Below are 14,475 nucleotides of genomic sequence, written 5' to 3'. Positions count from 1 at the left end.
GTCCTGTCACCTGGCCAGTGTGCATGCGCGCGCTGGCAAGCTGAGTTCAGCCTTTTTAAAGCCATTTTTCACCCTCCCCAGGCTCCAGAGGCTTTATAAGAGCCTGGGAAGGGCGAAAACAGCCTCCCCTGCCCCCCCTCCCCCCGAAGGCCCTCTGGAGGCTTCAGGAGCTCCCTGAAGCCTCCGGAGTGCAAAAAAACACCCTACGGGCAAACCAGAAGTTCAGGAACAAGGAATGGGAACTTCCGGTTTGCTCGTAGGGTCGGTTTTTTGTCCTTCAGAGCCTCCAGGGAAGCCTCCTGAGGGCTCCTGAATGCTTCAGAGGGCTAAAACCGGCCCTATGAGCAACCTGGAAGTGACTTCCAGTTTGCTCGTTGGTTCGTTTTTTGCCCTCCGGAGGCTTCAGGGAAGCTGCTGAAGGCTCCAGAGGGCCTCCGGGGGGGGCTGTTTTCGCCCTCCCCGGGTCCCTATAAAGCCTCTGGAGCCTGGGGAGGGCGAAAAAAGCATGCAAAAATTGGGGGGTTGCACCTGTCATGCACACCTGCATGCTGGGGGGTTGCACATTGCATTATGAGTGTGGCACGCCCATGCACGCCCCCCCTGCTCTCCTCCTGATTATGGCACGCAAGCCAAAAAAGGTTCGCCATCACTGCCTTAAGCAATTGGCTAGATATTATATTGTCTCCATGACATAATCTTGTAACTCCTTAATCTAGGGGTATCAAACTCAAGGCAAGGGATCAGATCCGGCCCACGTGGGGCCACCCTTGAAACAGCAAAGGACAGGCCCATGGTGCCTCTATCAGTGAAGACAGAGCTCGGTAGAGCCGCACGCAGCCCTCCTAAGCTCGGTTAAACTGGCAGAGGGTTGCAGGAGTCCATCGCAGCCAAAAATGGAGCTCGGGAGCCCGTTTTCTCTGGCAGAGCTCTTGGGCCACCACAGCCCCCCCCAACATCAGTGACGTTGAGCTGGCCATGCCTACCCTGGCCACGCCCACTTCTGGTCTCTCCTCTGAGGTAAAACAACCCTGTAAAATTCAATGAAATTGAATTTTACATCCCTGATCTAGATACTTGCTACCTGCAGTGAAATTAGAAATTTTTTAATGCAGAGGTAATGAGAAATCCTAAAATATGCTATTCAGCCTAGATTTCAACTTGCGACTTTCTTATTGTCTCATGGGTCCTGAACTAAATATGAAAATTACCGTCATATATAATATTTCAAGTACTTTCCAACAATTCATGCCGATGGTAACTAGTAGTGGACTTAATGGATGCCTGATGCCCTTCCTGACATCTACATGGAATAAGCAGCAGATATTTTTCTCTTTGCACCCTGATAGAAAAACATCTGTCATTGCCTATGACTGAAATGTCAACCTTCCAAGTGCAAGGTGTGCATCTTCACCTCTAGGCCACTGTCCCTGTGACTCATAGGTAAATGTTGTCAAAGGCAATGGCAATCTCTCCCTATTCCAAAGTATCTTTATACAATAGCAGTACATTCCTTGTGGACCGCTCCCTAAAGAAACAGTCAGCAACAAGATCAACAACCTAAAATATATATTTCTCTGTTCAGAATGTTTAGTTTAGTTTAGTTTAGTTTCCTTTATTTGTATGCCGCCCTTTTCCCTGGGGGGACTCAGGGCGGCTCACAATTCAAAAGGGGGGGGGAGACAAACAGTAGACAATACAACATGTTAAAAAAAAAGAGCACAACAGTCACACAGTTCGGGTGGGGCTACAATCTTAACCCCAGGCCAGCCGGGACAGCCAGATCTTTAAAGCGGTGCGGAAGGACTGGAGGGTGGTGAGGGTCCGAATCTCCACGGGGAGTTCGTTCCAAAGGGTCGGAGCAGCCACCGAGAAGGTTCTCCTCCGGGTAGTTGCCAGTCTGCACTGGCTGGAAGATGGAATTCGGAGGAGGCCTAATCGATGCGATCGTATCGGTCTAGTGGAGGTAATTGGCAGTAGGCGGTCTCTCAAGTACCCAGGCCCAATACCATGAAGGGCTTTATAGGTGATAAGTAGCACCTTGAAGCGCACCCGGAGATCAACAGGTAGCCAGTGCAGCTCGCGGAGGATAGGTGTTACGTGGGTGAAGCGAGGTGCACCCACAATCGCTCGCGCGGCCGCATTCTGGACTAGCTGAAGTCGCCGAATGCTCTTCAAGGGCAGCCCCATGTAGAGCACATTACAGTATTCCAACGAGTGACTGTTGTGAGGGCCTCCTGGTTCAGGTAGGGACGCAACTGGTGTACCAGGCGAACCTGGGCAAATGCCCCCCTGGTCACAGCTGTATGTAGGTCTACAACATGCCTCATAACAAGAAAAACTAAAATAATGCCCCTGAAAGTTCCCAGGTCCCTCCTGTAAATTTGCTTCAGGGTAATGATGGACAAAAAACAGCATGGGCCGTGGTGGCACAGTGGGTAGAATGCAGTACTGCAGGCTAATTCTGCTAACTGATAGCTGCCAGCAGTTTGGCAGCTCGAATCTCACCAGGCTCAATGTTGACTCAGCCATCCATCCTTCTGAGGTCAGTAAAATGACCCAGATTGTTGGGGGCAATATGCTGACTCTGTAAACCATTTAGAGAGGGCTGTAAAATACTGTGAAATGGTATATAAGACTGAATGCTATTGCTATATTTGGAATCATGCAAGAAGGAAGATTTGAAAAGTAATTCCTATCATAAAACTTTAAATCCACTTGCATAATTTTAGATTTAATATTTTAGAATTCTCAAAGCAAGAAAGATAGAACTGGTGCTTTGAAAATTAATGATTAATTATAATTCTGTTTCATCTTTATATAAACTTAAGCAAGCACCCTTGCTTTGGATTTTTTTTCCTTTCCTCATTCATTTTATAGTCTTTTAACAATCCCTTATGATATAGATAATATGAAAGGTAGTATCAGTTTAAGACTTTTGTGACTAATTTAAACTTTTTCTTTCCTGCACCAAGTCTGACATTTATCTATTATGTCAACATGACTCACATCTTTAAAAAAAAAACCACAGGAAACTGATATTTTCATTTAAAGTACATATAATATATTTGGATATTTTGACAGAAGCCTAAATTGTATGCTTAATTTGTATATTGGTGCACCACAGTTGTTGCATTTATCCATCGGCATTCAACAACATCTGGGAAAACATCTTAAAGTAAACAATGCTCAGTATGCCATCTGGACAAAACTGCAGGCAAAAATTAAAACAGAAGCATATGGAAAAACAGATTTTAACTCCCCTTCAGCACTGCAAGATGACAAATGTCAGATCTGGATCTGTCCACGCTTCACTGTGCGATGCTTTGCAGCACCACCTGGCTCTCCTTGCACAGCCACCAAATATGGGCAACCCTGCCACAGCGGACCATATCCGCAGGGCAAACTTAATAAAAGCATTTCATTTCATGGTTAAATGACAGCTTCACACAAGTAGGGAGGTTCTGTCTACTGAATCTCCAACCCTGAATTATCCAGGAGAAAAATAAAACACACCGACCCCCTGAAACTGCCTCCCCACAAAACCACAAAGATCAAACAAACCATATTACAAGACCAGAGCGCTCATATAATTATAAATATAAGAAACCATAATTATGCAATCTTAGAAGGACATTATTTTAATGGCAACCTTAATAAAATCTCATCTTTCCATATCCGAATCTCAGTCACTATATCAGTGAGATGGGCAGCATAGAAATTTAATGAATAAAACAAAATTTTCAATCTGTTAACTCAAGCCTAATCCCAAACATACTTTCCAGGGAGAAGGTGCATTGAAAATAGTATGCCCTATTTCTTAATGAAATTAGTTCAGGTATATGGAAATCAACTAAGCATTTGGTAGTAAGTCCTACTGAAGTCTATGACTTGTACTAAATATGTGTTTGAATAGTCATGGGTTGTTGAATAAACCTCAGTTGGCTGGTTTCATATCTACTGAGCCATAAACCATTGTTTACAAACCACAATAGTCAGAATCACAGTATATTGATCTAAAACCCAAAATATATATGATTTGAAACAATGCAAAAGCCAAAAATATTTTCAAATAAATGTTCATAAAATCACATGCTCCAGTCACTTGCACTGAAAAAAGAATAATGGTATGCTACTTCAAAACAAATCTCACAGCATTAATTGGAGTTTCCTCAGTCTAAAATGAAATTGCAGGTCTACAACATTCATTTAACTTCTCACCTATCTTTTTTCTATTCTTGTGTTATTGTGAGTTTAGCATGTATTTAGCCAAATATTTATCCTTAAAGCCTGCATTAATCCATTTTAACTAACAGCAATGTTTCTGACTGTACTCTTATTTCCTTTAAATCTCACTGAAACAGACATTTAAGTGGACACATAGATGGCACAAAAGTTTTTTAAAAAGCAATTGTTCATTGGTTTATTTAATCATTGTATATTTTCCATCTTTAAACATTAAAAAGTCAGTATATTTTATCCACTGAATATTTCAGTTGCAAAATTATATCAATCTTGTCTGTTATAAAATTCACATCTTACAGCATTAGAGTGCATTGCTAAGATCTTTAAAAGTAATAATCTATGTGCAAAACTAATTAACAATGATAATAAGGAACTATATTAATGAATCAGTATCATAAAATAATAAAAAGGAGGAGGAAGAGAGAAAAAAAGAGCTGTAAGATTGATGCCAAGTGGTGGCATTGAATGAAATAATTTCCATCCAAGCAAGATCATATCTTTTCTAGGACAAAAATGAAAATCACTGTAAATAGCCTTATATAAGGTAGTCCTCAACTTATGACCACAATTGAGCCCAAACTTTCTGTTATTAAGAAATTTGTTAAGTAAGTTTGCACCATTTTACGATATTTTTTGCCGCATTTGTGAAGTGAATCATTGCAGCTGTTAAATTAGTAACAAAGTTGTTAAGTGAATCTGGCTCCCCTATTGACTCTGCATGTCAGAAGGAGATCACATGACCCTAGGACAGTCATAAATGTGAACCAGTTGTCAAGAATCCGAATGTTAATCACATGAGCATGGGGATACTGCAATGGTCATAAGTGTGAAAAATTGAAGTCGATGTCTACCAGTACAACTTCCTCCCCATTTAAATAAATGAAACAGTGGCTACTTGGGAAACTCAAAGTGAGCACCCTTAAAATGGCTCTCAATGGCTTGGAGATCTAGGAAAGATTTCAATGGTCATAGCTAGGCTAGTTTAACAAAACCACAGAAATGTTAACCTGATGCTCTGCTTTTAGAGACACTAAAGAACATAATCCCTGCAGAGTTCCTCACATATTGCCTCTTATAAAGAAAAATAATTAATCGGGTTTACACTTGTTTCCTGGGCACTACATGCAACTTCATGAGGCATATGGGTTTATTATGGAATATAAAACTAGCTTATACAATGGGGAGTTTTCCTGAACTTCTCTTCTTATAGCCACAAATGTATCCAGAAAACTGCTTCAGACAATTCCTCAACACTGTGGGGTAGATCTGTGGGGTGAGCAGAAAATGTGAAAAAAACTGTGTAACAATTTGGTTGGCAGAAATTTGCTTAAAATATCATGGCGCAATTAATCCTAAAATTTAACTGTATGTTTTAACCTGGTATATTTTAATCCATTCTAAAACTACTGCCTGTAAAATCTGCTGAGGTCCTATTCTGCAACTTCAAGTTTCAGAACCTTTACTGGAATTATTACTCTTTAATTTTAATCTCATCATAAGAAAAAATTAACAGATGAGCTGACATTGTCTTCCTTTGAACATTTAATTACCACAAAACAACACATCCCTGCCAAATTTGTTTCATAATTCCTAACAAATAACAATAACTGCTGGGATGTAATGGTTTACTTTTTATTTTGTTTTTTAATTTTGTAATTTAAAATATATAAAAATTAGGCAAAGCAATTATATAATTCTTCAAGGCCTGATAAAATGCCATGCAAAATATTCCAAACTTTCAAAATATTGTTAAAATGAACCAGCACTTATTTTAATTCACAAATTAATTGGTATTCATACAAAGACCTTAGTAATTATGGGTACCAGAGATATAGTCTAATATCTTTTTTCCTTGGTTTTCTTTAAAAAAACAAAACGAACGTAGAGCCTGGCAAAAAGGCAATTACTGAATTAGAAATAATAAAATAAAATAAAGTACAGCCTTTGTAGAAATCCATTGGTACTGAAAATTAGAATAAAAGGATTCTGTAGATCTCAGAGCAACCAGTAGAAATTACTTTTGAATGGTAATTAACATTTTCCCCTCTCTTCCCATTAACTGAAAGATGCACTGGGGGCATAACTAAGGGGAGGGATAGGACTGTTTGCTTCCAGGGATCAAACAAACCTGCATTTTTAATCTTCTTTCCCAGGCAACAGACAGTCAAAACTGTAACAGCACAGCATGGTTCCTGTGTACTACATGTGCAGTAGGTTCATGTGAAACTCACAAGTGTGCCATCATGACAATATTGCACCTGCTTTCCTGGCAAATGCTGTATAATGGGCCAGTTCCTTTTTTGCAAAAAAAAAAAAAAAAAAAAACTAGCCTATGCTGGGTAGTTACTCTTTACAAAACACTTGCTTTATTCTTCCACACTGTGTCAAACCTGACTTGTTAAGCAAACAGATGATTTTCAGAAAAAAGGAGAAGAGAAGAGAAGGGGGAAGAGGGAAAAAAAGAGACAATGCAGACTTTCTGGGCAGGGTAAAACATAAAATCCGATGGGAAGTCCACATACTGCCAGCATTTGGGGGCGGGGGGGGAGGGTGAGAACCCCACACTTGAGCTTAACTCAATTACTTAATTTAATTTCCTGGTCAGTCATGGAGCAATAATGTCATTTGCCCATTTTTGCGAGCAAGTTGAGTAAGAGTGGGGGCCAGGGGAAGCAGAGATCAGGGTGCTGTGCTTGGTCTTGGCAACCAGAAAAATTTTGCTTTTGGTTTATTTCTCAAAATATATTTCTTAGAAAATCTGTGCTGTTTTTTCCATACTTTTTTTCCCAATTGATTAGTCTGAAGCTGAACAAGCAAGCTAAGCTCTATAGATTTAGTGTGTCTCATTATTAACAGGCCTACGGTACTTGAGAAAGAATCATAATCATAACCCTTTTCTAGCAAATGCATGTTGTTATAAAACAAGCATTGTTTGTTTCTTTACTTATTTTAAGGAACCGCCTGTACATGGTGCACTAAAATATCTTTTTCATCTAAAGGAAAATAGCTACTGGCAGTTTGCATGTTCTACTGGATATAAAATAAAAGAACAAATCATATGCAATTAAAAATCATCATAAAAGCAGTGTTTGAATTGCTGGTTATGCTCAGTGCTCTTTTTGTTCTCTTTGGATTATGCTTGAATAATGCTACATTTAAATTCTTTATTATATGCAATAAAGAAGCTTCTTTAAAAAAACCAATATCAATAATAAATTCAACAGAAAATGAAAGACTGCATTTAAATCTATATTTAACCCCCCCAAAAAGACAGAGAGGCAGTTAATTGTATTTTAATATTTTTTTTAAACCAGCTAGGACTTTTAAAACTATCAAATTTTTTTAAAGCATAAAAACTTCTGATAACATGCACAGATAGGGAGAGTTTGCTTTTCTACACTCACTCATGAGAGTAAACATCTCTAAAACAATACATAAAATAGTATAAATAGTATGTATGTTATGAAATATATTTATATCCTGTCTTTTTGCATTATGTGTTTAAAGAGATTTAAGACAAAGAGAAGAGCTTTTCTTATTAGAAAGAGATGAGTCATGCACTAATTTATTTCGGTATTATTGTGTAATATGCATATAACTGATCAACAAACATGATGTCTATTAAAATCAATTCTATTAGATTCAATGTGACTTACTTCAAGCAGACATGTAGAATATTCTGTGGAAAAGCTACAATCTAATGGATATTTATTAAAAAGTAAGATCTAATAAAGTGGCTGGAATTTCTTTCTGATGAGACAAGCATAAGATTGTGCTTTAAGTTTTCTAGTCTACCAGGATTTTTTTATTAGTATCTGGGTTTAAACATTTTAAACACCCCATAAATCAGGTTCCATCTAGTCAACCCAAATATGAAAGTAGCATCCATTCATCTGGCCTTAAGGTATTTTTTACTGAATTAAATATTTTATGAAAAAAATTCCAGCCAATTGCCAAATGGACTTCCTATTATATTATTAGTGTCACTTATCAACCCTAGAGCATTTTATCAGAACTACAATCCTTGATTCCTCAACTATAGAGTATATAAAACCTTACATACAAAAATAACATATTAAGATAGATGGTTTGGAGCTAATTATACTTCTCATTCCTGCATAACACTACATGGAAAAATCAGTAGTGATATATCTAAATCTCTGCAAAATACATTATCACTTTTTATTTAGCACAACCGTTGCATTCTAGAAAACACATTTTAATTCATTTTCTGCCATGGAGTAATTTCATGTTCAGGAAATCATAACTTGGGATTTCTAAGCAATGGGCTACTGCAGTGCTAGCAGATATTCCAAGTCGGTGGTGGGTTGCAATTTTTTTACTACCAGTTCGGCCGTGCTCCCAGGCGCGTGGCACTTCTGCACATTCCGCACATCCCGCCACCGCTACTACCGGTTTGCCTGAACTTGGCCGAACCAGGAGCAACCCATCTCTGTTCTAAGTATAATGTAAATCTAGAAAAATCAACTTTATTCCCCTCTACCTCTTTCATCTTCCATCAAGATATCCAATTTTTGAACTCTTTCCTAACCTCTTTTACAAAAAGTAGTTTAACAAAAATACTCCTGTGATTTGGACTACCACCATATTCATTCATTCATTCATTCATTTATTCATTTGTTGTGATCTTGCCCCTCTTCTAGTACAGCCCTCAAGTTGATTGAGGAAGCGAGTTGAAACTGAACTTTAAAAGTTGTCACTCTGGCTTAGTGGACAGATATCCTGTCCACAGTCCCAACCCAGAATTCTACTCTCTATCTTTGCCCTATTCTAATGCTTTGGAATTCCAAATGCCCTGTCCAGTTAATTCTCAAGTTTTTTATCTGAAAAGTAAGAAGGAGGGAAAGTATAAATCCTATCCAAATTCAATACATAAATACTAATCCCATCTTGGATAAAAACTGCAAATTAATTTCAGTGAAAACAAATATTAAGTGGTGTTTGTTGTATTTAAAGTCTTACACAGCGTAATTTCAGACTATTTGAAAGAATGCCTTCTTCTATATGAACTTCTATATACTTATTGAATATATCCAAGGAGTATGTTTATAGTTGTCCCAAATTTCTTTGGCAGCAACTCAGGATCAAATCTTTTATGTTGCCTCTCTAGATCTTTGGAATAAACATTTTATTAGGCAAGTCCTTTAAACCATATTTTAGAACATTTAATTAAAAGTATTAATTTTAAGTATTAATTCTACTTGTTTTACTTATTTTAATGCTATTTTAACTGTATTTAATCTCTCATTTTAAAATTATTTTCGTATATTTTAAACCAGTGAGAATTTTTTGCTAATCAGACAAAATATCAGATTCAACAAACAAATAAAGTACATGTTCTTATTTACAGCATAAATAGGACAAAACATGGACTAACGGTTGAATCAGGCAGAGAATATTTATATGGGATCTGAGCATGACTTTCTTAAATCCCATAAATTCAAGTTGTTATTAAAAGTAGAATTAAATCTGGTCCAATCCAATATGTACCCTTATAATATTGTTCTCTACTGTTAAATTCTATCATTATAAAGCATTATAAAGTGTCCCTCAAAACTCATATATCTGGCAAACATTGAAGACTAGAAACTTTGTTTTAGAAGTTAACCACTGCATCATTAGCAAGTGATGAGTGGTCAAACTATTTTTGAAAGGAGATCTTTGCTTACTAGCCAAAAGATAATTCAGTCATTTATTTAAACTTTGCTTATCGTGTTGTAACATCATGCAGAGGTTTTTTTTATTCTACTTCATCCTTCTGATGTATCTAACAAGATACGTAACATCATACTAACATAAAACATCTCAAGGTAACTTACTTGATTCATTTCTAGTAACATGCCTTTGGAGGAAGTCAACGATCTGTGTCAAAGCCTTTTTGTTACAATGTGTTGAGAGTTCCTCCTTACATTCATAACACCTGAAATAAAGCATTTAAATGCAGTAACAATAACTCTCAAGGACATTCTTATGACACTAGCCATATGCAGACATTCTAAAATCTAGAGTGCTCATGATGAGCACTGGATAGGCCACAACTCCACTAATATAATTCAGATGTTGCCCTAGAGGAGTCTGAAACTTAGAACTAAACAAATACTGTAGTTCCTATTTTGCTCGCTTATTTTAAAGACTAAAAAAGGAAGCAGTCTCATCTTAAACACATTGCTTGTGCCATTCACTAATAAGAATATATTACTTAGTTCAGAAGAAACCATAAGTGACCAGAGAGACAGTGGAAGGTATTCATTTCTTTCCCACTTCACTCGCTATGTAACTGGCTTTTGCATCCTGCAATGATCTCATAGTACAAATCTGGAGATCAGGAGAATATGAATAGGGGTAGTACATCAAAAAAGTATGTAATAATACAATAATCAAAAATGGATTGGCTGTTACTATTAAAGTAATATTGCCTTTAATAACTATTAAAGGCAATATAACAAATTTCAAAAAGTACTTACTACTATTGAAATATAAATATATTTTAACAAACTATTAGACAACCCGTAACCTGTTATGTCCTTGTTTTGAAAGGTATTTCTTTATCTAAACAGAGAAACAGAATGGCCAAGGTCAAAAAAGCAGTGGGAACAGGAACAAGTTCCAATTTCCTGCCAGTCTGACCATGGCTTGACTATCTCTGGCAGCCAATGGTATAACTAGTCCACCCAGTCTCCAGAAGACTATGGCAGGATTGATTTACTAAACCTCTGGGCAGTGGTGCAGTTGCACTTTAGCACTGAAGTGACCAGAAATTTGCCAAAGTTCAATCCCACAGAAGTCAAGGGTCCCAGATTTTGGATGCATTCTATAAGTTAGCCATTTGATGTATCTTCACTCAAAAAAACTATTGCCTTATGATGCACCGTTTCACCGAGTTAAAGGTTACAGACACAAGTGTTTTAGTAGTATATAAATTAGTTTGACTTACTGAAAAAAACATGAATAAGAAACAAGCATTTGGTCTAACCAACCTGAAGAATGATTAAATAAAATAATATAAATTCTAGTACACTCATATGATGCTAATTTGCATCTTTAATCATTCTTAACTACAATTCTTGTAATAATAACTTGCACAAACTATGAGGCATACACACACACATACACGCAGACACTTAAGGCTACTTACAATAGCAACTAAAATAAAGTTATTTCATTTCATGTATACACTCACTTATATACACCTAAATGTTTAACTGCATATCTTTACCATTACATGTACAAACCTTTCTCTCTCAAAATGCGTATTAACTTACCATATGATCCATGTACTAAGATTGATTACAATACAATGAGAATCTGCCCGTGCAGTCTGGAAATGCTTTACAGAATGCTGGCCTTCTGAATTTTGACCACAGCCCTAAAGACCATTGATAAAAATATATAATTATATTCTACAATGAAAGCAGCAAGTATGTTTTGCTCTACATCAAGCTACAGACCCATCCATTTTTTTAAAAGAACATCAACATACTTCAACAAGCATAGCTTGTCTGAATATGGAAATTGTGGAAACCATTATATTGTCTCCTTCATACTCAACCATTTCCATAACAAATGAGTAGCATCATAGATAAAATGACTCTTCTGACCCACCCAAGAAATATAATAGCAGCTACATTTCCTCCTGGTTATGATGCAAAGTTGTAAGTATACTAGCATTTTCTTAAAACAGTGAGATCCGAAAAGTCTATGAAAGAAGAAGCTGCTGCATATTCATAACTAAAAACTAAAGTGTTACATTCAGCTCCCATAATACATAAAATTCCATAGGTCCAGTCACAATTCCTGGTTTTTGATACTTTAACAGAACTCTACAAAAGCAATGAGATGCTCTATGACCCAGATAACAAACATCTATTTATTTATCAAATTTAAGAGACTGCACATCTCTCACAGAGCAATTCATATAGGATAAGGACTGCAGGCCAAAAGCCTATCTAATCCAGCATTCTGTATCATGCCAAAGACAACCAGATAATTTTGTGAAGCTCAGAAACATGAACTGAAGAATAATATCCCTCTCTTACTACTGATACTTTGCCTTTGTTTCTGAAGGAAATGCATGACTATCAGAATTACCTGTCAAGATTCTGTCTAGTCCCTTTTAAGACCCACATGACTGAATCACACCAAGATATATTTATTTTACGGACAACTATCATAAAATAAAGTCAACATAAAATCAGAACTGATACTAAAAATTAAAATAATAAATACTTCATGAAATTATCAACAATAAAATCCTGATGAAAAATGTGTCTTTAAAGCCTGTTAAAATTCCCACAAACGCCTGTTTTCTCACTTCAACAGGGACCATGTGCCATATCTGGTGGCAGTGAATTCCATTGTTTAACAATGCTTTGTGTATTTTTTAAAAAATGTGTCTTTTTTAATAGTTCAAAAACTCATTGTAATTAGGCATTAGGCACCCATTCCACAGGTGACCCTGGGTTCTAATAATGTTAAAGAATGAACACTTTCTATATATTTTTCACACTAGGCATGAGTGTTTTAAAACCTCTGTTCTGTCTCTCCTTAACATCCTTTTGCAAAGCAATTCCCAGATGCTGTATTTGTTCCATAGGATTGATGCATAAGCTATTATTTTATAATTTTAATTACCTGAATGCCACATCGGAGACAAAGCCATATATCAGAAGGCATTACTGGTTCACCGTTATATATTCTCCTTTCCTTTAAGCACTCTGAGCATATTGACCAAACATTTTGAGCCACTGCTCGCTTCACATGGTGGACATCAACTGCCTGGCCCACATGTTGGCATGTTAATCCTACATTGAAGATTTTTTTTAAAAAAAAGTTTCAAATGATTAAGACATATATAATTGCTGGAAGAAATATTTAATAAGAATTTATTTTTAAAATTGCAGCATAAGAAACTACATTATTAAGTTTTAAGATTTAAGAACATAAGATTTAAGATTCCTCACATAATTCAATATCTGTCCCACATAAAGCAGCATCAATAATAAGTTTGAAGTGCAACTTTTTGATAGGCTAATACATTTTCTGCTGTCTTTCTCTCAAAGTATAATTCTACTTCTGATTGTTGTTTTTTAAAATTTCTTAGCATCTTCATTTTTATTCTGTCACTTTTTTCTCTTTCTAGCTTTCCCCAAATCCAGCTTTTTTACCTGTAATGTCATCTGAGGAATCTTCATCCTGATGCTGATTTGCCTTTTTTTGTCTCTTATTTTTATCATGGGTAACCTTTGATGGATCTTTTACCCTCATCAGTTATTTGCTAGAAAAAAATAGAGGGGTGGGAAGAATAGAGCAAAAATAAATGAGATATGCATTGGTAAAAGGCAAACACTTTGGTTCCCATAAGCATAGAAAGCAACATAAACTATAAACATGCAAAGCAACATAAAGAGTCCAATTTTAGCACAAATACCAACTCGGATTTTTTAGCAAAATCTTCTCTTTGACTTGCCATAGCAATTTCAAATATTTATTATAAGCTACACCAAGAACAGACAGTAAATTATAATAACAGTGATTCCAACCAGAAATGGTTGGAATAAAATCAAAATGGAATCATTCTAACCTAAGCTCAAGTATCATTTGAAAACATAATTCAGTGACTCTTATTTAGTTTGGTTTGGTTTGGTTTATTAGCATTTGTAGGCCGCCCTTTTCCCTGAGGGGACTCAGGGCGGCTCACAGAAAACCAGGGAAAGGGGAATACAACATTAAGACAACAACATATAATAAAATAATAAGCAACATCCATTCATCATTCGGGCGGGGTAGCGATTCTTATCCCCAGGCCTGACGGGCGAGCCAGTTCTTCAAGGCTATGCGGAAGGCCTGGACGGTGGAGAGGGTACGAATCTCCACGGGGAGCTCGTTCCAAAGGGTTGGGGCTACTGCTGAGAAGGCCCTCCTCCTTGTAGATATTAAATAGATTTAATATCTATTATTTTGTGTGTGTGCCTTGAAGTCAGTGTTAATTCCTAGTGACTGCCTGGATAAGTACCTGCAGTTTTCTTGGTAAGATTTTTCGAAAGTGATTTGCCATTGCCTAAGGCTGAGAGTGAGTTACTGGCCCAAGATCATCCAACTGGCTTGGTGCCTAAGGCAGGACTAGAAATCATGGCCCCCCCAGTATATAGCCCAATGCCTTAATTATTACATCAAACTGGCTCTTTTAATACCCTGCATTGAAGGGCAACTACA

General features: G+C 36.9%; 1 protein-coding gene across 1 annotated transcript in view; it reads right to left on the bottom strand.

Moving 5' to 3' along the window:
- Positions 1-14,475, bottom strand: part of USP45 (ubiquitin specific peptidase 45) — a 54,728-nt gene that overhangs the window by 31,405 nt on the left and 8,848 nt on the right. Inside the window, exons 2-5 of the mRNA XM_087718723.1 lie at positions 13,428-13,537; positions 12,895-13,064; positions 11,526-11,629; positions 10,083-10,183 (exon numbers count right to left, since the gene is read on the bottom strand). Coding sequence (XP_087574849.1) covers positions 10,083-10,183; positions 11,526-11,629; positions 12,895-13,064; positions 13,428-13,527 — 475 coding nt within the window. The 5' untranslated portion in view covers positions 13,528-13,537. The remainder of the gene's footprint in view (positions 1-10,082; positions 10,184-11,525; positions 11,630-12,894; positions 13,065-13,427; positions 13,538-14,475) is intronic.

Source organism: Thamnophis sirtalis, unplaced genomic scaffold (assembly GCF_051295495.1).
Source record: "Thamnophis sirtalis isolate CommonGarterSnake01/CBP01778 unplaced genomic scaffold, rThaSir2_p1.2 scaffold_6, whole genome shotgun sequence".
NCBI classification, from domain to species: Eukaryota; Metazoa; Chordata; class Lepidosauria; order Squamata; family Natricidae; genus Thamnophis; species Thamnophis sirtalis.
This window is presented reverse-complemented; position numbering and strand designations above follow the sequence as displayed.